Source organism: Leguminivora glycinivorella, chromosome 3, assembly GCF_023078275.1.
Source record: "Leguminivora glycinivorella isolate SPB_JAAS2020 chromosome 3, LegGlyc_1.1, whole genome shotgun sequence".
Lineage (NCBI taxonomy): Eukaryota > Metazoa > Arthropoda > Insecta > Lepidoptera > Tortricidae > Leguminivora > Leguminivora glycinivorella.
Genome location: NC_062973.1, coordinates 11,158,088 through 11,180,814, shown reverse-complemented (window position 1 = coordinate 11,180,814; position 22,727 = coordinate 11,158,088). Strand labels below are relative to the sequence as shown.

The 22,727-nt window shown below is 37.1% G+C and overlaps 1 protein-coding gene across 1 annotated transcript in view; it reads left to right on the top strand.

Annotated features, from left to right (window-relative positions):
* Window positions 1-1,029: 1,029 nt before the first annotated feature.
* Window positions 1,030-22,727, top strand: part of LOC125224824 — a 29,565-nt gene continuing 7,867 nt past the window's right edge. The window contains exons 1-3 of the mRNA XM_048128299.1: window positions 1,030-1,680; window positions 13,165-13,228; window positions 20,292-20,500. Of these exons, the coding sequence (XP_047984256.1) occupies window positions 1,530-1,680; window positions 13,165-13,228; window positions 20,292-20,500 (424 nt within the window). The 5' untranslated portion in view covers window positions 1,030-1,529. The remainder of the gene's footprint in view (window positions 1,681-13,164; window positions 13,229-20,291; window positions 20,501-22,727) is intronic.

The window sequence follows — 22,727 nt, the reverse complement described above, 5'->3', positions numbered from 1 at the left end:
ATTGGCACGTGCGGTTAAACAACTACTTTGCTCCCTTGTAAAACAAATAACTATTTAAGTACCTACAAGATATTGATTAGCAGATAGTTATCAGACTTAATTTAATTATTAATGAATTGTGGCTTCATCAGATAAAACATCACATTTAAATTACCTAGGTAAGTAAATAGGTACGTAAATTTGAAAATATGTATGTATGTACAATGTAACTTTGGTACATTTCCAAACAATTTCGGTGTAGCATGGTAAAAATAAACAAACAAACCATCAAACAAACATTTTTTGGTACATAATTAATTAAGTTTCTTACTCTTACTACTACTATTAATCCTAATTAACTATTCCAGCTAGTTTCGGACAGCATACAGAATTATTATACGAGTAATAGGTATTATGCCTGCGAATTGTTGTTGCAAGGCAAACAATTTTCGATGTCAGTCGTTAGTTAGAATCTATCTTTAAGTTTGAACGGTTTGGTTTGAGCACCTAGTAAGTATTTAGTTAATCTAAGTAGGTATTAAGTATTAATTTGGTTTTTGACATTTTATACTGGTTATATAGTTCATAGTTAAGCATAGTTCAAAGCTGTGAAGTTCCAGTATAAAATGAGCTAGAAGTGGATCAACAATAAAGTCCGTAACTGTACATACAGTAACAGAAGGTATTAGGAATCATCGTATAGTATCTGCGGGTCGATTTTTGAGTCTCACGTGTTCGAATTCAGAAAATTGTCACTGAAAATAATAAACAAGTCACCGTTTTCAACCGGTATTTTAGTAACAAAATCCCGTATTCTAAAATCGCCCTCCAGAATAAGGAAATGTTATTTATTAACACGAAAGTTGACTCGTTGTTTCAATGTTAGGTATCATGATGGAATTAATAAACGAAACCTCTTAAGTACGTCTACTAGAGATTGGCGCGAAATTCTTGTCATCTTTGCACATACATTAAAGATCACGAAGCTGTATTTGTTCTCTGAATTACGGTTTCAACTGCTTCCATCTCTCAGTAGTCTGCCAACCACTGCCGCGTATACACGCGCACGACAAAATTCCACACGCGATAAAAACGCGCCAAGTAACTTACGGGGAAAACATTACACGCGAAACGAAGTGAAGTTTAAATATATGTGGCGAAAATAAATGATAAATAAAATAAGGGATATAAAAATAAATTGACATTAACTTTAAGATTGATTTTAAACTGTATATTCAAGGCGGTGATATTTTGGTACCAGGGCAAACTGCCAGATTGTCTTTATAGTATCAACAGGATGCATTTTACTAATATCACGTAAATAATACAATTTCGGATACATTACGAGTTTATGTTTGTCAATTGAGTATAGCGTTTATGAATTGCAAACATAAATATAGATGAATATAGACCGTAAGATCTATAAAAAGTTGTAAAAAGCGGCGAACAGCCGCGGTTGATTATGATAATGTCAAAATTATGCAATTAAATATTTCGGAGAAAGGCAGACTGGTTTGGACCACGGATTGACGAGACTATAGTGTGTTATCATGGAGATGTCCTCTTCGACTCAGTTGGAAACGTCTGGTGACACTGCCAGTCCTGGCAGGAGGGCGGCGGTTCCTAAAATCCCGCTGGCTCTGAGGCTATGGAGTCTTCTGCAGCCGCTGGCGAGGTTGTGGGGACTGATCACGGCTGTTGGTATGAAACTTTAATATTGTAGGATTTTTTGGATTATTCGTGATTGGCGTAATTTTTTCCAAGAACTTGGCTTTGAACAACTTATCATTTTGGTACACTTAGTGTGATTTAGTTATAAATAGTTTGTATAATTATTTATTAAGGACAGGTACATACTCGTATTTACCGAAGTTTTACATACCTAATCCGTAACATAACAAACCTAAGGTTAGTAGCCTATGGACGCCTGCAACTCGAGGTGTTATACGTATGAGCGTTGCCGACTGCCAACCATTTAAAAATCTGTAAGCTGATTTTTGAAGAACTACGATGTGGTGTAAGGCCTCGGGAAAACTTCATATTTTCATGTAGGTAAAATAAACAAAAGAGTAGAAAAAACCTACTATCGATAGACATATTTTAATATTCATAGGTACTTACATTGAAATATTGTATTTTTGAAGGTTGTTTGTTTCCGCGGTATGCAAAAAATATTGAATAATAATGAATTACTATATTACATACTCGTACCAATACTTGATAATTCATTAATATGACAAAGGAGTGTTTAACCTTCCTATATGTATATACTTACATAAATATCTAATCAAAAGTTTATTCAAGTTTAATTACCTGTAATATTACCTGTAGCTTATAAACTAATTAATACCTATTACAAAATTGCAATAATAATCCCTTCGTGTGGTGACGGGTAAAGAATTACTTCCCCTCCCCCTTTCTGACTGTGAGATATGGGTTCCAATGTGGTGTGAGCTAGCAACCTGTCACTGCAGTATCACAATTTTGTTTTCTTCCAACTCCTTAATTACTAGGAGTGACACTCAAACTTGAACAGTTTTATGTGCTCTGCCGATCCATTTTGAGTATACAGCCGTGACTGAAGTCATGTGTAGTTGTGTACCTAATGCAAATTATTAAGTTTAGAAAACCTGTAGGTAATGGGCTTTCTTTAGCTTAATAAATTTTGATAATTCATTTCAAATAATATTAATTGGGATTTCGTATTTATTTTATCCAGAATATAAAAGAGTTATTTAAACATCTTAAATTGTATTTTAAAAAATCTGAAAAAAAAATGGCGCACAAATTGCGCGCTCAAGAAACCAACTTAGTTTTCTTTTAAAACGAGCTGTAGAACGAGCCGAGGTGTCTACGTTAGGCAGCGTCCCCACTTAGGCGTCGCGTGTCTCGCGGCGCGCAACGGACGTCTCCGCCACGCCGCCTGAAGTCTCGCGGCGCGCGCCACGCCGCCGCCACGCCGCCTGGGGCGCGTCTTACGTCCTTCTTATGTACTGAGGAGACGTTTTTAGGGTTCCGTAGCCAAAATGGCAAAAACGGAACCCTTATAGTTTCGTCATGTCCGTCTGTCCGTCTGTCCGTCTGTCCGTCTGTCCGTCTGTCACAGCCGATTTACTCGGAAACTATAAGTACTACAGTGATGAAATTTGATGGGAATATGTGTTGTATGAACCGCTACAAAATTATGACACTAAATAGTAAAAAAAAAGAATTGGGGGTGGGGCCCCCATACATGTAACTGAGGGATGAAAATTTTTTTTTCGATGTACATACCCGTGTGGGGTATCAATGGAAAGGTCTTTTAAAATGATATAAAGTTTTCTAAAAAACATTTTTCTTAAAGTGAACGGTTTTTGAGATATCAGCTCTCAAAGTCGTAAAAAGTATGTCCCCCCCCCTCTATTTTTATAACTACGGGGTATAAAATTCTAAAAAAAATAGAGGTGATGCATGCTAATTAACTCTTTCAACGATTTTTGGTTTGATCAAAGTATCTCTTATAGTTTTTGAGATAGGTTGATTTAACTGTAATTTTGGCAGGTGTATAAATTGACATAATAAGTTTATTATATTTGCTGCTACGGAACCCTTTGTGCGCGAGCCCGACTCGCACTTGGCCGGTTTTTTTTATTTGAATTACATTCAGACGGCGTGGCGGAGACGTCCGTTGCGCGCCGCAAGACATGCGTCTTATGAGTGTGGATGGTCCCTTAGTCTAGAAGTTTGTCAAGCGCTTTCGGAGTAGGTATGTGGAACGAGGATACCTAGCTTATTCATGCGAAGTTAGTCTTTGAATAACTTAAACGTACCGGGTTCGAGCTTGTGAAATAAGTAATGTCTGTTTGGCTTGGCAAAGAGCTTTTTTAACTGAATTATCGCGTGTCTCCTTCGACAGACGTGAACAGATTGCAGTGAGCTTTGCCAAACTGCATAAATATAATTTAAAGTTTCATCATAATTTACTGCTTTTGCTTCTCGTTACGGCGTTTGCCTTTGTTATATGTAAGGTACAGCGGGCCAATCTCGACTGGGGGGGCAATTGTAACTGATCCATTTTTTCCGTTATTACACTATGATGTTGAGCTCTACATGTATCCACTGAACACGCCTACCATATTTTATAACCGGTGGACACTCTATTTAATAATGCAAACATTGTAAAACATGGAAAAAAATTACCAGTTACATTTGCCCCCCAGTCGAGATTTGCCTTGCTGTAAATTATTTAGAAGTTTTACTAAAACGTCGGATATATATTAAAAAGTTATAAGTAGAGTCTGTGCGGAAAGAGAAAAGTCGTAAAATGTATGCGATCCAATACATTCACCGACCGTATACGAGTAGGTACTGGTAGATACCTTGTATAGTTTTATGTTTCAATGTGAATAGCTTATAACTATGCAAAACAACACTTTGTCATAATCTGCAGCAGGCTGAATATTTAACATTTACGGCATTTTTCATTATTATCTTGAACGACAAATATTGTTATAAGAGATGACGAAAGATAGTAATCAATTTTGTAGCGCGTCGTCCTTCCTTTCTGAGATTTGATGTCCCTACGGTTATGATAAAAAAAAAAACAAAGTTAAATTAAAACAGTATAACAGTATAACAGGTTGAGAATATACTGGTCATAGTATAGGTACCTAAGCATTAAGCAACTTCGATTTTTTTTTCAGAAAAACAGATAGAGTGATAAACAAGTCTTCGCAGTACAAACAGTAGAATGAAAAATATAGGTAGATAATCATCTTTCTTCTTTGGTGGCTTGATAAACAGTGCCGGAATTCTGCAAAGAAAAACATTGTGATTGTGAGATTTTGGGCATGTGGCACTTAGACCACTTAGTTTGGCAAGGATCGTTTTATCACTGGAGCATAGCATTAGGTATGACAAAATATTAAAATAAAAGTATTTTTATATCAACTATATAGGTATATAGTTTGATGTCAACATTTATTTGTATAAATAAATGTTGACATAAAACTATATACCTATCTCATTTGTTTTTTACACCTGCATCCGACAATTTCGAGGCATGCTTCTGCAGCAACGGGCAACGTTGTCCAAGTAGGCTCCCAAATCCCAATTGTTACCGACTTTCGTCCTCTCATTTATTTGTACATACAACATAGTAAAAACACCGTAAAAACACTTACACATCAAACTCAACAATTACGGTTAAAATAAAAATACACTAGGTACAGTCAGCCAAAAAAGTGGTTTAAGTACCACTTTTCGACCTTATGCGTTTAAAGATAGAGTCGAAAAGTGGTAAACCACTTTCTTGGCTGACCGTACCTACTTATGTTAGGTTAGGTATGATTATTGATTATTTCTGTCTATGCTCCAATGAAAAACGATCCTTGCCAAACTAAGTGCCACATGCAGAAATTCTCACAATCACAATGTTTTTCTTTACCGAAGGGAACGAATACTTCATAAATCAATCGCATCTTTACCATAAAAATCACGCTTTGTATAGATATGTATGAGTATGACACTTTTTAATGTCTAGATAGGTATTTTACCTATTAGTATTTATTCCTATTGAGTATTTTCATTTTCCTTTAATTTATCTATGCGTCTTCGTCAAGCAAATACTTAACTTTACCTACTAGTTGTAATTATGTTCATACATTGTGGAAATGTAGGAAAACTGATAAGAAAATGCATCGCGCCACTTCCGACGTTATCGTGATTTTCATTATCTCGAATATCTCACATATGTGTCGTATTTTGTCGTTGTTGTATATGGGCACTAGTTTTAGTTTTGAACCGGACTACGATAAAGCATAAGGAGATTTTGACCAAATATATTCGGTGTCTATAATGTCAAAGAAATCGAACAGTTGATCGGTTGACCCCTTCGCCAATTAGCCGTCCCTTTTTACAGTACCTGTGTATCATGTATGTTCATTGTTCACGGTTGCCAAGCCAAAAACAAGAAGGACTGAGAGATGACAAAAATTCAATTTAACAGGATATATGTTATATGATAGGCTCTCAAGGGCCTACTTCACAAGCACTTTTCGGGGTCACTTGTGATCCACAAACGGAAGTCCCCATTGAACTTCTTTTAGAAAGATACTTATTTATTTATTTAATCTTTATTGCACAAAGAAAATACAATTGTACACAAGGCGGACTTAATGCTATTAGGCATTCTCTACCAGTCAACCTTCGGGCAAAACAGAGAAATTGTAGGCGGTGCAACATTAAATTATATTAAGAACAAAATAGTTAAGTTATTTGCACAATATTATTAAGCTAACCTATATGTAATATATAAAAGAATAAACATACTTACACACAGATAATAATATACATACATACAATATATTTAAATACATAAAAAAAAATACATATATATATACATATGACATCAGATGAAACTTACAAAAATGAAATACTAAGGACTTCAGTTTTTTTTAATTTTCTGTGTCGCAGATCATAAGTTTTTGTTATTGTCGATGATTTAGTGCAACGATATTTTAATGTTCTATTCCTTTTCTTATGTTTTTAGGGTTCCGTAGTCAACTAGGAACCCTTATAGTTTCGCCATGTCTGTCTGTCCGTCCGTCCGTCCGTCCGTCCGTCCGTCCGTCCGTCCGTCCGTCCGTCCGCGGATAATCTCAGTAACCGTTAGCACTAGAAATCTGAAATTTGGTACCAATATGTATATCAATCACGCCAACAAAGTGCAAAAATAAAAAATGGAAAAAAATGTTTTATTAGGGTACCCCCCCTACATGTAAAGTGGGGGCTGATATTTTTTTTCATTCCAACCCCAACGTGTGATATATTGTTGGATAGGTATTTAAAAATGAATAAGGGTTTACTAAGATCGTTTTTTGATAATATTAATATTCTCGGAAATAATCGCTCCTAAAAGAAAATAAAGTGCGTCCCCCCCCTCTAACTTTTGAACCATATGTTTAAAAAATATGAAAAAAATCACAAAAGTAGAACTTTATAAAGACTTTCTAGGAAAATTGTTTTGAACTTGATAGATTCAGTACTTTTTGAGAAAAATACGGAAAACTACGGAACCCTACACTGAGCGTGGCCCGACACGCTCTTGGCCGGTTTTTGTGTTATATCATTATTGTAAAAGTGAGAATTCTCTCTCGATATAACAAAAATGAATAGCCAAAACAATGGCGTATATACGTTGGTATGACGCATAATTGTTATTGGGTGTCCATCAGAATCTATCTGCTCATCCTTCTCTTTGGTAGCCACGCGTACCTGCCGTGATTTATAAGAGCTGCACTTTTTTTTAAACTCCGTAAGTTATTGTATTTGATACTAATAATATCTAGTTTTACCTTTCCTACATCGTACCTACATAGGTTCTGTATGAATATGACAACGGTTTGACGCATCAATGGCATCATGATATTCATGATTATTAATGACCGCGTCCATCTCTTATAACCTCGGTACGTGGATTAATGCCATCCATCATACTGTAGTTACCGGGTGAATCTAAAGTGGGTTGCCATATCACCAATCTTTTTATGAAAGGGGGGCGACCACTACTCCAATTTCTTCATACTACTCGTAACTCGTAAGGTAAGGGAAAACGGGGCCTGTTTTCCCTCTTACTGGGAGTACCCATATAGGTAGATTCAATTGTTTATTTATTTATTAGAAGAACAAACAGAGTTAAATGTACATACTTTTGTATAAAAACTAAATTATATGGTAAACATGCATTTACCTCCACATCAGTTCTCACCGAGACATACATTGATACATTGAGTTTACGTCTAAAACTATACGCATTAACTATTATTTATTATCATAATTGTGGAATAATATTTATGGTTACCCAGTAGGATCTACGTATATTATATTACCCACAGGTGTGTCCTCCGGTTGACTGTTTTGATGTTAAGATACAATTACTATAAAAGTTAGGAAAAAATCAATCGATTTTTCATCCTCCTAGAAATTTGAACTTAGATTTAAGTCTGCACAAAGTTTCAGTGGAAAGTGTATAGTGGATATACTTCAAATTAATGTAGTTTCAGCAATTTTCCGAGAGGAAAATTGAGTATGTTTCATTGGGAAAGGCGGCTAAACTTTTCTTTTGATTTAACTTTCGGTAGCAGAAAAGACAAATGAGAGCACTAAATCTATGTGGCAGTTATATAGCGACTTTTTACTCAAAACCAGCCACTTCGTCGGAGTGACATTATGCTGAGTAACAGTTTTTATGGTTCCGTGGTTTTTTAGCGTCCTTTATTTTATCTAAAGAGGAGGACAGAGGAAGACATCAAGCGAATGATACACGTGTTAAAAGTTAGAGCACTCAGCGGAAAAATATCGCTGTAATGCTAAATTAATTAGATTACAGGCGCCACTGCGTTTTTACACAAACCTTGGACTTGGAGATAAATTCTAATCGAACCATTCGTAATGGTTTACAATTCATTTCGATACGACCTTGCAGATCACGTTTGCGATCACAATATCGAAGACGTTTTAAATCCATGAAATTGTTACATCTTTACCAATACATTTTTATTTTTTATCAAATCAGGGCAAATCGCCCTAGTCGCTAAGAGTCAGAAGAAGTATTGCATAGATTTCATCGAGGGAACCGGCCCCTTCCCCTTCTCTTTGTGGGGAGTAGTCACGTGCGATTTCATGACTATTGGGCTAAATCGGATCAGTTTGAGCCAAGGAACAATTTTGCCAAGCAGCATCGCCATAGGCAAAAGTGCAAAGTCGCTGGCCTTACTTATCCTACTGGTTACCAAACACAAATATGGAAAAGGGAAAATGAGCATAGTTTGAAAATTATAAGTTCTAGCTATATACTTTCAAAGACAATATTGTAGAGAATTTTATAGAGAATATACTTCTCTTAGACCTTATTATTGTAGCTTTTACGGTTTTCATGGAAATATAAAAAAACTGAAAACAGGGATACAAAAGTGGGGGAAGGAGGGGAAGCATTGACACCTCGGCGTGTTTCTACTTCTATATTTTCTTATAACCCTATAAGCTATATACATGCCAAGTTTCATGCTTTCTGCCAGACGGGACTATACATTCATACTAATTCTCCGTTTCCGCCCCGCACTAATTGTTTTATCGTAGGTATCAAGAATTACTGTATTCCAAATTTGTGATTTTATTAATAAATAAATAGACATTTACATATTGGTACTAAAAAAAGCGAATTTCCGCGGACGGACGGACGGACGGACGGACGGACGGACGGACGGACGGACGGACGGATGGAACAACACGTCATAAAAAGCGAATTTCAACAACACGTCATGATTGTTTATCTGTTCATCTTTTTTCTAATACTAAAAAAACGAAGTAGGTTCAAATTGTAGCCACTACGGAAATATTGAATAATTGCCAGCAACTTCAAGATTGACAGACGCTTGTCAATGTGTCAATCAACAAAAATGTTATTTTACAATTCTAATAGAAAAATTGTCATTCATATGGTCGTCCCACTTGTCGCAAATGTGGTTACTGGTTACGTCTGTTGTAATTAAATTAAGGGTCTACTGTCAAATTTAATAAAAAAGTTGAAGTACCATAGGTATCAGTAGGCCTAGCACATGATGGCCGCGGGAGTATGTCGCCGCGAGATAGACTACCCGTCCTTATGTCATTAATACAGTTAGAAGAAGACGTGGCATCTATCTCGCGGCGACATACTCCCGCGGCCATCATGTGCTAGGCCTACAGGAGTGGTATGGCGATCACAATTTAATGTGTATGTCCATGATTTTGTGGACTTCTGTAGGCCTAGCACATGATGGCCGCGGGAGTATGTCGCCGCGAGATAGATGCCACGTCTTCTTTTAACTGTGTTAATGACATAAGGACGGGTAGTCTATCTCGCGGCGACATACTCCCGCGGCCATCATGTGCTAGGCCTACTGGCACATCATGGTTGTCCAAAGACACACTTCTTTTTATTTACTTCATTTTAATTAGGGAATCACTCACGAATCAGCCTGTATTAATAACTAGCTTTTGCCCACGGCTTTGCCGGCGTTAAATTCGGAAACTGTGGTATGCTCCATACAAACTTCTACCCCCCATTTTAGAGAAGTGGGGGATTAGAAAGAGACAAAAAGTAGCTTATGTCACTTTTCATTTCTTCAACTATCTCCACATGACAATTCGTCGCTCCGTTTTGCCGCGAAAGACGGACAAACAAACAGACACACGCACTTTTCCATTTATAATATTAGTAGGGATATAGTAAGTAAGTGCGGAGGGGAAAGCCTTTTTGGTCGAATTGAGGCGGCGGCTCAGCGAGAGAGGCCATGACCCTCGTTCGGGTCTTTTCTGATGCAAAGGCTGTCTATCGCAATTCAGCGTGGGAACGCATCGAGTGTGATGGGCACCTTTGCACCTGAGAGGGCCCGGAACGAGTTTTGTGAATAGAATTAGTTTTGATGACCATAATTCCGTTTTTTATTGCTTACGAACCTGTATATTAGTAACCAAACTAATTATCTCCTAAAGAGATTTGTATTTGAAGGCAAACTGTAAACAGATTTAAAATTCACCTTGAGCTTCAAAACGTTGGCAATAGCAAGCAATAGTATTGTTTTGTTTACTGTCTCAATGCTAGTAAACAATAATGAACATTACGTACGTCAGTTATGAGACTGAATCGATCATTGCAATTAATGTGACCAATCATGTGAATCAAGTCAATTGATGCGTTAACAGAAGACTGCGACACAGTGCACAGATGAAATGCAATTGTATCCAATATCGCACTTGCACATTATACCTCCTTCTAGCAAGTAGTACCAGTAAACTCGATCCGCCTTATGTGTGTCTCACTTAATGCATAAGACAATTTACTGCCCGAGGTCATGGTCACCGCTGTTTTTGTGTTTTCGACGGCTGCCGTCCACTACGATTGTCGACTTACGATCTAGTGGTAGTTGAGGTCCCTTGCACTAAGTAGAATACTATTAACAGCAAGTCGCCATGTCTTCTAAATGGGTCAAATTGAGTTACACTCAGTAAAATAAGCCTAGTAGCTTAAATGCTCAAGACCTCGTTTACACAAACAACGCCAAATAAGTTGGTCGCTAATAATATGTTTGTTAGAAGGAACAAACAGCGAACTTGTTACTTTAGAAAACGTGACTCTGGCCCTATCTTGGAAATTTAAGATCCTTCAAAAGTTTTCCTTTACCAAATACTGTTGATTTTACTGAAGGCACTTCTGTTCTTTAAGAGCGTCTCGCCTTAATTGTAGTTTGCAGTAGTTTTGTTTTAAGACTAAAGAGTTTGAGACTAACAGCGTGCGCAGTCGGGTGCAAGTTTTCTGGCGCGGTCAGTTGGATTCCTATTTTCAGGCATTTATCTCTGACAAACTTAATCGGTACTTGGTAGTTAATGCGTTCGAAGTTAAGTCAGCCACTTTAGAATATGCTTAAGTTGAAGGATATTATGTCCAGAGAGCATTAACTCACTACGTTTTCCTTATGTTTATCTACGTTCTTCTCTTAATTGGTTTTGTTAGGTAGGTACCTACTCAACTTGTTTTAAATGACTTTTGCCTAAGACTGACTTAGATCAAGAGAATCTAGAGATCAGAGAAAGAGAGAGAGAACATCCAGAAATCAAATAAATGGAGTTAAATATTTTTTATACAAAATTGTTGCCACTTTACGCCAAACATGTGACAGTTACGAAGAAAGTGGCGCCCTAATTTATTTTCTAATATTTTATGTCGCACTGTAAGCTTCTGAAACCTATATAATATCCAAAATTGCCTGTTAGGAAGGAACCAGAGCGAAAGAATATTCAAATAAAATACGAGCGGCAGCTTGGAAAATAAACCACGCGTTGTTTTTGACAAATGTTTTGGCATCATCGTTAACATTCAAGACACATCTTTTAGGAGCGCACGCTAACGGGACCAGACAGGTGTGGTAAAATTTTAATGGAAATGTACCTATATGTCACGTCACTAACAGCTTATATGTATAAGTAGTATAATGTACCTACTAGGTCAATGTTTGAGGACAATCTTAAGAAATTTCCCGAAACCCAACTAGCTCGAAATTTACTGTGGCTGTGAATCAAGTTTGGGCATGAGCATTTTCGCGAAAAAAGATTCAAAACCTTTTTTTACCTAAATAGGTAAATTTACTGTTTTTCCTACTCAGAATCACGAGCCCTTTCGATTCTATTAGAAAAAAAAATCGTCTCAAATTTAATTTTTCCACTTCGTTCGTTACCATTTTCAAACACTTTGTACAGCGGTTACAAAGTGGAAAGTATGTGAAATAATAGAAAATTTTGGGACCATTTTTTTATTGTCTCTTGTTTTTTGTCCTAGATCGAAAGGGCTCGTGATTCTGAGTAGGAAAAACATAACCTTAGAAAATTTTATTTTGGTTAGTGTTCTCGCGAAAATGCCCAGTTGTAACTGGATTGTAATGGAACATAGGTATAGTTATATTATTTGCATGGTGAACACTATGGTACCACTATAGAATTGGATTACCAAATCAGCCGTAGAGCCTCTGAAATTGTAAAATGATTAGGTCCTCAATATATGACACTCACAACAAACTCAGATAAATCCAATTGTCAGAATAATTATGCGATATTAGTTGAGAAAAGGATAGAGATATTTCTTAAGAGGATCGAATGGTTTTATCCGAGTTAAAAGTTAAGCGGCTCAATTATAATTAGTAATATCTGGGCGGTTCTATTTTAATATATCACGTCTTGAGATAAAAAAAACTCTTATAAATACAAAAACAAAAAAAAAGACAAAAAACACAAAAACTTAATTTCTGGCCAGGATTCGAAACCCTGACACCTACGATCTATCTGCGTACATTAGACCGACCTCGTACGACTGAGCTAAGCGAAATCGATGCGCGCGCGGCGAAATTAACGACCATATTTTACGTTTACTAACGCGAAAGAAAAACTCATGAAAACTCGAAAATTCGCGTTTTCCGGGTTAAGGCTACGCTAGATCGATTTTTCACCCCCGAAAACCCCCACATAATAAATTTCAGCGAAATCGTTAGAGCGGTTTCCGAGATCGTCGGTATATATAAATAAATAAATAAATATACAAGAATTGCTCGTTTAAAAGTATAAGATAGAGCATCAAAGAGGCCCATCCTATAACATTTTTTTCTTTTATTTCAGTTATGAGTGGAGCCGGTTCAGAACTCGTGGTGCTAGGACGAGGGGCATCAGGGCCGGGCTTGCTGTGAGTACGTCATTTTCATATTAACTATTATTTAAATTAAATATATATGGCCTGCTATTAAGCATGAAAGCATGAGTTGCGTTGCGTGATACACCTAGCGCGATGTATGGACAGTGATAGCCTATTCTGCAGCCGAAAGTGGAAAGTCACCGGTTCTAAAAAGAGACTCTTGTTATAATGGGAATTTGGATGATGTTCATTTGAATTTCGCAGTATACGATAATACCTGAATAAAACTTATCCGTTTGTTCTAAGCAATTTTTAGGCAATCTACTTTAATACGGGTCTCGTGTACTTCACCTATCTGGTTTTATGAATAGAATAAGGCATAATGAGAAATTTTAAATACTTTAATCATGCTGTTGTCGTAATGCTCGAAACAGTTGTGCATGCAATGCATATGTTTCTTGATTTTGTACTTCTTGAAATAAATATTGTTATTGTTATTGTTATTATTATATAGTTAGCAACACACTTTGGCTGTATTCATAGGTGTGTTGCTGACTGTAACTGTAGACCATTTGGCGCCCAACGTGGGGCGCCAAAATGTATCTTACAGGCACCTTTGAGTATGGTGGACGTGGAATAAAGTTCAACTTTATTAGTATTCGATATTGCTAATTACTTACTCCCGTTGCGTATGCGTATGCAATCCTTTCTGGTTATAGCGGATATCAAAGATGAACCCAGAAAGTAGCCACACTCAGTATCGGTATAAACACCGCTGTCACTTTAAGAGACATGATCAAAAGACTACCTTTATTATACTGCAGTATGTAGATATCTGAACGAAAAGCCAACACTTTAAACTCTTTGACGTTTAGCTCATACTCATACTAAGCGACTTATCTAATAAACCAACCACGAAATCCCGAAAAAAAAAAATCTGTTTTTTACTTTTGGTCGTGTGAAGCTGAATTTTTCTATGGGAGCTTCAATATTTTTTTCGTGATTTTAGTCGGACCGACAACATTGCAAACTTTACTGAGTGAGACCTAAACAAAAACGGGTTTACCTAAGCGTTGGTTCTTCGTTCAGTACATACTGTATAAGTAGTGTATGGTATATACTTATATAAATATTCAAATTCAGTTGCGGTCGATATGCTTAACAGACTTAGTGTAGATACTGTACACGTCTCGTCGGCTAGGAATTTATTCATTGCGGATGCATAAAGTAAAGGCAATGATATTCCATATATCAGCTCACTGAAATGTGTTCTGTGAAAACTGGGAAACTCTGAATAGCGACAAGTTAATTTGAAATAGTTACTGTTAATAAGAATATTTTGAGAAGGCCAGTAATAGATTCTACCTTGGCGTTTATTTTATCAAGTCACGCCGAAGTTTTTAAACGTTACCTATTAATTTAATTCAATTTTTTTTAGAAGTTTGTATTTTGTATGCCACTCGAGTCGACGTCAATACTTCTTTTACTGAGTCTGGCTGAAATAGCATGACACATTCGTGCGGTTCCGTTAAAAAAAGACGGAAAAGTAGATGGCATACCTAGGCCAGTAAAGTAAGAAATGCCTCAGATCCAGAGGCCAAGGCGGAGTTGATGTTAACATACATGTGATCTGAGGCTTTTTATTTACTGGCCAATGTGTAATACCTACTACTTTTCTGTTCGACGGAGCCGGGAAGCGGTAGCGCAGCGGCCTGAAATTTGACGCTTTCCGGCAGGAGAACAGAAAAAACTTTTTGAAACGTTGTAGAATGTAACATTTGAAAACAATTAATGTGTTACCACCATTGATTACGGGTATTGTCATTGTCAGTGGTAAAACGCCAAAAAAAAAATATCTACCTATGTATCTTCCGCGATCGTCTGATGTTAATTCCAATGACGCACTGTCGACGTATTGTTTGTTTTTTAGGGTTCCGTAGCCAAAATGGCAAAAACGGAACCCTTATAGTTTCGTCATGTCCGTCTGTCCGTCTGTCCGTCTGTCCGTCTGTCCGTCTGTCACAGCCGATTTACTCGGAAACTATAAGTACTACAGTGATGAAATTTGATGGGAATATGTGTTGTATGAACCGCTACAAAATTATGACACTAAATAGTAAAAAAAAAGAATTGGGGGTGGGGCCCCCATACATGTAACTGAGGGATGAAAATTTTTTTTTTCGATGTACATACCCGTGTGGGGTATCAATGGAAAGGTCTTTTAAAATGATATAAAGTTTTATAAAAAACATTTTTCTTAAAGTGAACGGTTTTTGAGATATCAGCTCTCAAAGTCGTAAAAAGTATGTCCCCCCCCCTCTATTTTTATAACTACGGGGTATAAAATTCTAAAAAAAATAGAGGTGATGCATGCTAATTAACTCTTTCAACGATTTTTGGTTTGATCAAAGTATCTCTTATAGTTTTTGAGATAGGTTGATTTAACTGTAATTTTGGTTAAATATTTGCTGCTACGGAACCCTTTGTGCGCGAGCCCGACTCGCACTTGGCCGGTTTCTTAAAACTAACACTTGTGGGCCGAACCACACGATTTATACATCACGAATGTCATTTCAGTGACAATGAACTTGGGATTTAGCTAGTTATTTATTATAGTACAATTTCAAATATTTTTAACGAAAATAAAATCACTTCGCTCGCTCTTCAACAATTATCACTATTTATTATGTAAAGTATTTAGTTTTATCTAACCGAGATGTTTATTTGTTTTATTTAGACTTAAATTATTATCATTTTTCAAGGCTCGATATATAAGGTTAGTACCTACAGGTAAGTATCTACGTCATAATTGGTGAATAAGCGTGTAAAAATAGGCGAATAAAATTGATGGATATTTGAAATTATAAAAGGTGATCCATTTTTTTTTATTAATATACTCGCGTAGCTCTATTATGTTACTCATGTAACGTATCCGTATCCGTAAAACAAGTATGTATACATTCCACTCTGCCTTTTGTCTGGTTACGTTCTACTCGACAATACGAGATCTTGGCACAATAACAGGGATAGTTGGAGTGTCCTCAAACATAGATGCACAGCTAAAGAAACTAACATAGCCAAAATATTCAGTCCAGTCGAGACGCGCAAAAGTCAAGAGGAAATTAGAATTTAAATTAAATCCTGGATTTCGCGATAATTCTGGCAATCTCGACTAAAGAATAATAATTTTAATAATATTTAGGCTATGCTATTTAGGCTATAACTTATCCTTCAACAATAATTGTTTATAGCACGTAAACACAAAACAATTTTTTTGAACGTTAATACTGATAATAATTTATTAAACCACTACCTATATCGCAAAAATAATAAAAAATATAATTTATTCAGAGTCCTAGAGTAAAACATTACATTATCTTGAAATATGAAAAATTATTGTTTTTGTGTTTATCTGCAATAAACGATTTTTTCATCTTATCTTTATCTATATCTTTTATTATTGAATTTGATAGTAAAGACAATGTGGGATAAATCTGAATACACAATGTATTACGAGGAAGATTAGCATGGGGTATTGAACTCTCGTAATTGTATAGGTACTGCCACATACGAATACTATTATGCCAGACTGACAGTATTTTTTTACTTACATAATATTATATGTAATACCTACGTACGTCGCTCATACACAATCCGAAAGGAATACCTATACTATTATTTCCACTATACCGATTTCCTGAAAGTGTACAAGCGAATGCAAACACGAAAGAAGTTTTGGTTTTAGATGCTATTCGCCACATTGATTCTAGAACGAATGGGGTGAATTTTTATGACTTAGGCTAGGTTATAGCAAAGAGAAGGTTAGCCGTTATACGTTTCGCGTTAATTGCTTGCTGTGAGTCAAGGATGATTTATATAGGATTTACAATCTTCATGCTAAGAATCGAACCTCAATTTTTTAGCACCAGGGCTACAGTTCCGGAATTGAAACACATAATCTCGAAAATTCCGGAATTGAAAAAAGATATATTTTTGGACGAAAACGTGTAATATCAGCCTGGTTATTTTACAAAACTACCACCGCGTCTATAAAAGATATGTAAATTCATAAGTTAGACACTGCTCGGATTCAGGTAGTGCCTATTTTATGACCACAGGGTTGCATCCAGGGCTAGTTAGAGCGAGATAGTGTAGTTTATCCCGCTAATATTATACCATTGTCACTTTCTGGTTTTGCTCTCAATTGTTTTAGCTAATAAGTGAAATATATAATCAGTTTAAAGTAAATATTTGCTGTAGAAAGTTGTGTTTTGTGATAATTTAAAATTACTAGCCGGTAGTTGAGTGTTATGCTCGAATACTGAAGGACAATTAAATATAAATAAATAACATTAGGTACATTATTATTTTATTAGCTTTATTTATGCTCAATTTATTAGATCGTACTTAAATTTCAGTAATAATCTAAATTTTACTTCTTTTCTCATAGCACTGAATATTTTAGGCATAAAGTCTTAAGTTCAGATGCAAATCGTAGTATTTGGTATTACATTCATTCACAAGCATAACGTCGTAGTTACTTTATACACTTTTCACAAAGACGTGTGCATATTTTACTAAACTCTATCTAAGTCTATTACCATCATCATCATCATCATGTCAGCCCTTTATCGCCCACTGCTGAGCATAGGCCTCTCTTCTAGTACGCCATGTATCCCGGTCCTGAGCTAGTCTCATCCAGTTGTGACCCGCAACCTTGCGGATGTCGTCCACCCAACGAGCTAACGGATGCCAAGCGCTTCTTACGTCTGTTTTAAGTGGCCACCATTCCGTTAACATTTTAGTCCACCTACCATCACTCTGCCTAGCAACATGTCCCGCCCAACTCCATTTTAGTTTGGTAATGACGAAACCAACGTCTTGCACCTTGGTGCGACGACGGATCTCGACATTCCTTACCCGATCTCGAATCTTGATACCGAGCATGGCACGCTCCATGGCTCTCTGTGCAACTCGGATCTTATGCACAGCCTTCATAGTAAGCGTCCATGTTTCAGCACCGTAGGTCATGGTCGGCAGGACACATTGGTTAAAGAGGCGGGTCTTCAGGCATTGTGGAATCTTAGCAGGTTTGAGGATGTCCGCCAACTTGTTAAATGCCGCCCAACCCAGCTGGGTTCTCCTAGAAATCTCCTTCTCCTGGTGTGTTTTGTCAAAAGATAGAATATGTCCAAGATATACGTAATGCTTGACAAACTCTAGTTCTTCGTTCCCCACCATAATGGCTGGAACCGAATCACCAGAGATGCTCGTCATAACTTTAGTCTTGGACATATTCATCTTAAGACCTATCTTCAATGAAGCATGGTACAGGTCTTCGACCATGCCTTGGAGATCTTCTAGGGTCTCAGCAAACAATACAATATCGTCGGCAAATCTCAAGTGCGACAAGAAGACCCCATGGATGTCGATACCGGTTTTGTCCCATTGAAGCGTTTTTATGACGTCTTCTAGTACCGCCGTAAAAAGCTTGGGTGAAATGGTATATCCTTGCCGCACTCCCCTTTGGATGGATATGGGGTCACTGAGTCTATGAAGCCGGACTTGCATTGTTGCCGAGCTATATAGTTCCCGGAGCACATCCACGTAGCGAGCATCAACTGAGCAGCGATGAAGAGAGTCAAACACGGCCCAATGTTCGACACTGTCGAAGGCCTTTTCGTAGTCTACGAATGCCATGCACAAAGGGCGGTTGTATTCGTGACTTTTCTCCATAAGCTGCTTTACTACGTGAATGAGTCTATTACCTTACCTTACTTACCACAAAATCAACAGATTTGAGAAGCAAATGTATGGAAAATGATGAATATGAAAAGAATGATTTATTTTTTTTACAAAAAATTAAGGTGTACATGTACCTAGGAATAAATCATAAAATCTGTCTTTTTGGGCTAGCTTGGATATCTTTTGTCCCTACTCGAGTCTGATAAAGGTAATTCAATATTTCTTTTATTACAGTTATGTGAACAAGACGTTATGCCATTCTTGTAAATTATTACTTTTGTATTATTTCGATGGTCAATGGATAAAAAAATAACTTTAACGTTGACCACTACCAGAAAACTGGCACTACGTTTGTATCGTTAACTGTAGTTCGAAATACCTTGCAAGATCGATTTTGACACAAAATGGGCTTTCCTGTAAAATTACTAAAATGAAAATTTCAGTGTTATATGCCTTTCAGGTACGGAGTTATTGTCTTAAACGTCGATTTATAATAAATTTCAATTTAAAATTGTATTATTTCATCAAAAACCCACCAGAAAACCAAACCAAAAAAAATTGTTCAATTCCGGAACTAGTTCCGGAATTCCGGAACTGAAGTCCAATCTCGAAAACCAGTTCCGGAATTGAAAATCGTCCGATATTGCAAGCCCTAAGCACCACCAATCAATAACTACACTGATGATTATTTTTTTCTACCTACATTTTTTTAAAAAGTGTATTGACGTGATATAATGATGTTAAAATAAATAATGTCATTTGTTATAATAAAATATATATAATTATGTATAAATAAAATATAAAAACACGCAAACATATTGGGAGAAAATATGATTTTGGCCACATCCAGGCTGCGAAACAGCGCCATCTAAGTCTAATAGGCCCATACATTTCAGGCGTATCTACGCTTTTTTGTCTGAGCTTTGTCTGTCCCAGTGTTATATCGTCTTAAACGTTAAAACGCGGCGTGCGCGATCTGGTGTACGACTCTTTTTCTTTTTAATTAATTTGGTTTTTTCTGTTTATAATTATTCTTTTTATTCTATGTTTCGATCACAGTCTGTTGTTATTTTTCTTGTAACGTTTTCACTTTCATAACTGTTTGACCACGTTCTTGTATGTGTTTTGTATTTCTTCTGTCTGTTACCCTCCGTGAATCTTTCTCACTTGATGGTCTCATCGGAAGATCAGCGCTGGAAGTCACCAGCAACACGCTGAGATGAGGCCATTTCGTGGCACTTCATTCCTTTCTGTCTTGTTGTTATTATGTGTATTTTGTCTTACCTGTGTTCACGAATAAACGTTTATTCTATTCTATTCTATTCTATTCTATTCTTTGTAGTGAGCTAACAACTTTATTGTTTGGCAGCGTTGGATCAGCATGCGTGCTGATACTGGAGACGATGTGGGTAGCAGCACTCTTCGTGGACGTGCTTTGCCGGCGCGGGGAATATACACTGCCGCTTCGGTGCTGGGACTTTGCACGTTGGTCGTGCGGCCGAGCGCGCGCTCCAGCCTATGCGTGCGCTGCCACTGCGTTGCTGTTTGCTGACCTTACGCTGCTGGCCACTATTTCAGGTACATACTACAGAGGTCATAGGTAGCGGTGTAAGTTAGACTTGGGGTGGTTTAATACTTACCCGCTGCCAATGCCTGGTCGTGCAGCCGCGCCCGCCTTAGAATTATATCCCGCTGCAGATAAATACCAACGAAGACTCGGTTGTTCTTCGGATGATGATAGTGATCAACTTCGCACGCTGGTCGTGGGCCGAGCGTGCGCTCCAGCCTATACGTGCGCTGCTGTTGGCTGACCCCACGCTGCTGGCCACTATTTCAGGTACATACCTACTGGAGACGCTGTAGGCAGGGGTGTTTGTGGATGTGTTTTTGGTGCGGTGCTGAGACATTGCGCGTTGGTCGTGCGGCCGAGCGCGCGCTCTAGCCTATGCGTGTGCTGCCACGCCGTTGCTGTTTGCTGACCTTACGCTACTAGCCACTATATCATGTACAAGCTAGTGAGATAATAGGCAGCGGTAAATATTTAAAAAATACTAACGAAGACGTTGTTCTGACATCTAGCCCTTAGCCAACTGACCAACAATGATTTCTGTTTGATCACGTAGATGGCGCACTTATCCGAGATGGATTGAATCACAACCTAGAAAATACAAAACAGGATTTGCATTTTTCCGCTTTAGGTCCCTGACCTGACACTAAGTCCGTTTTCACATTATCCGATCCGATATCGGAAGTCGTAAGGATTTCAATGGAAAAAATCCAAGATGGCGCCTATAATGTATGGGATATCGGTCCGACATCCGATATCGGATGGGATAATGTGAAAACGCACTAAGTCTAGACACCTCGATTTCTAACACGTACTTAAAAGGTATCCAAATCGATACCTATATTTCGCCAAATATTCTAACAAATAAAATACCGCTGAACATAAAAGGGAAAGAGTTCGTAAATACGGCGAAGTTTGAGAGCTTTCCATAACTACAGACCGGCCAACCTCGGAGACTGCTCCAAAATTACAGTGGAGTTTACTCACTGGGGATTTAAAACATAAAAGAAATACATATCTCGATATTCAGAGAGATATATTTTTTCAAACTGTAAGACGCCGCTTACATTGTTATTCCGATTTATACATTTTTCGTATCAAGTACGCACAGGATTTGTTTTCTTTTGAACCAATCTAAGCGGATACTTCGATTTTAATATTTATTATTAGACTTCAAGGTCACAGGCAGTATGGTCATTCACTTGGGCTTGGTAAGCTGGAAGTAACCGAACCTAATCAGGATTGGAAATTGAAAAATTCGTTACTTAGATCCTCATGGAAATTCTTTAGCAAATAAATTATTTAAAGCTGTTCTCTAACTCGCACAAAACTAATTTGTCTTTAATGAATATATTAACTTTAACGACGAAATCGGAAAAGAGGTCGAATATTTTACGTGTCTAAAGCTTTCCAGAGGAAATAATGCGGGATTGCAAGTGGCTTGGAACTAACTCCCAGAGTTCGTGGTTTTAGCACAAAAAAAAACAAATTTCTACTTTTAATTAAACGCAATACCATTGAACGACCTAGCGATCTTGTAAATGTATAGTTTACTAAATGGTCCGAATTATGTAGGTATAATATATGCATTTATATAGTTACCAAGGGCAAAAATGAATACACGTGTAGTTAATAAACTAATAAACGGCTGAAATAATCCTTGTTTGATTCTTTAGGCAAACATTTCATTGACAGTAACATAACTATTCGTAAAGTAGGCACATACAGGTACTTACATAACTATTACAAACGTGACAGCTTTATTAGCGGGCTATTAAACATTACGACGTAGGTAATAAACCACCGTGATCGTAAAATTACGGTATGAACTATTTCATGGTTCCAGACACAGTTTTTATTTCCTAGGTGAAAAATAATAAAAAAAACCGGCCAAGAGCGTGTCGGATGTCGGGCCACACTCAGTGTAGGGTTCCGTAGTTTTCCGTATTTTTCTCAAAAACTACTGAACCTATCAAGTTCAAAACAATTTTCCTAGAAAGTCTTTATAAAGTTCTACTTTTGTGATTTTTTCCATATTTTTTAAACATATGGTTCAAAAGTTAGAGGGGGGGGACGCACTTTTTTTTCCTTTAGGAGCGATTATTTCCGAAAATATTAATATTATCAAAAAACGATCTTAGTAAACCCTTATTCATTTTTGAATACCTATCCAACAATATATCACACGTTGGGGTTGGAATGAAAAAAAATATCAGCCCCCACTTTACATGTAGGGGG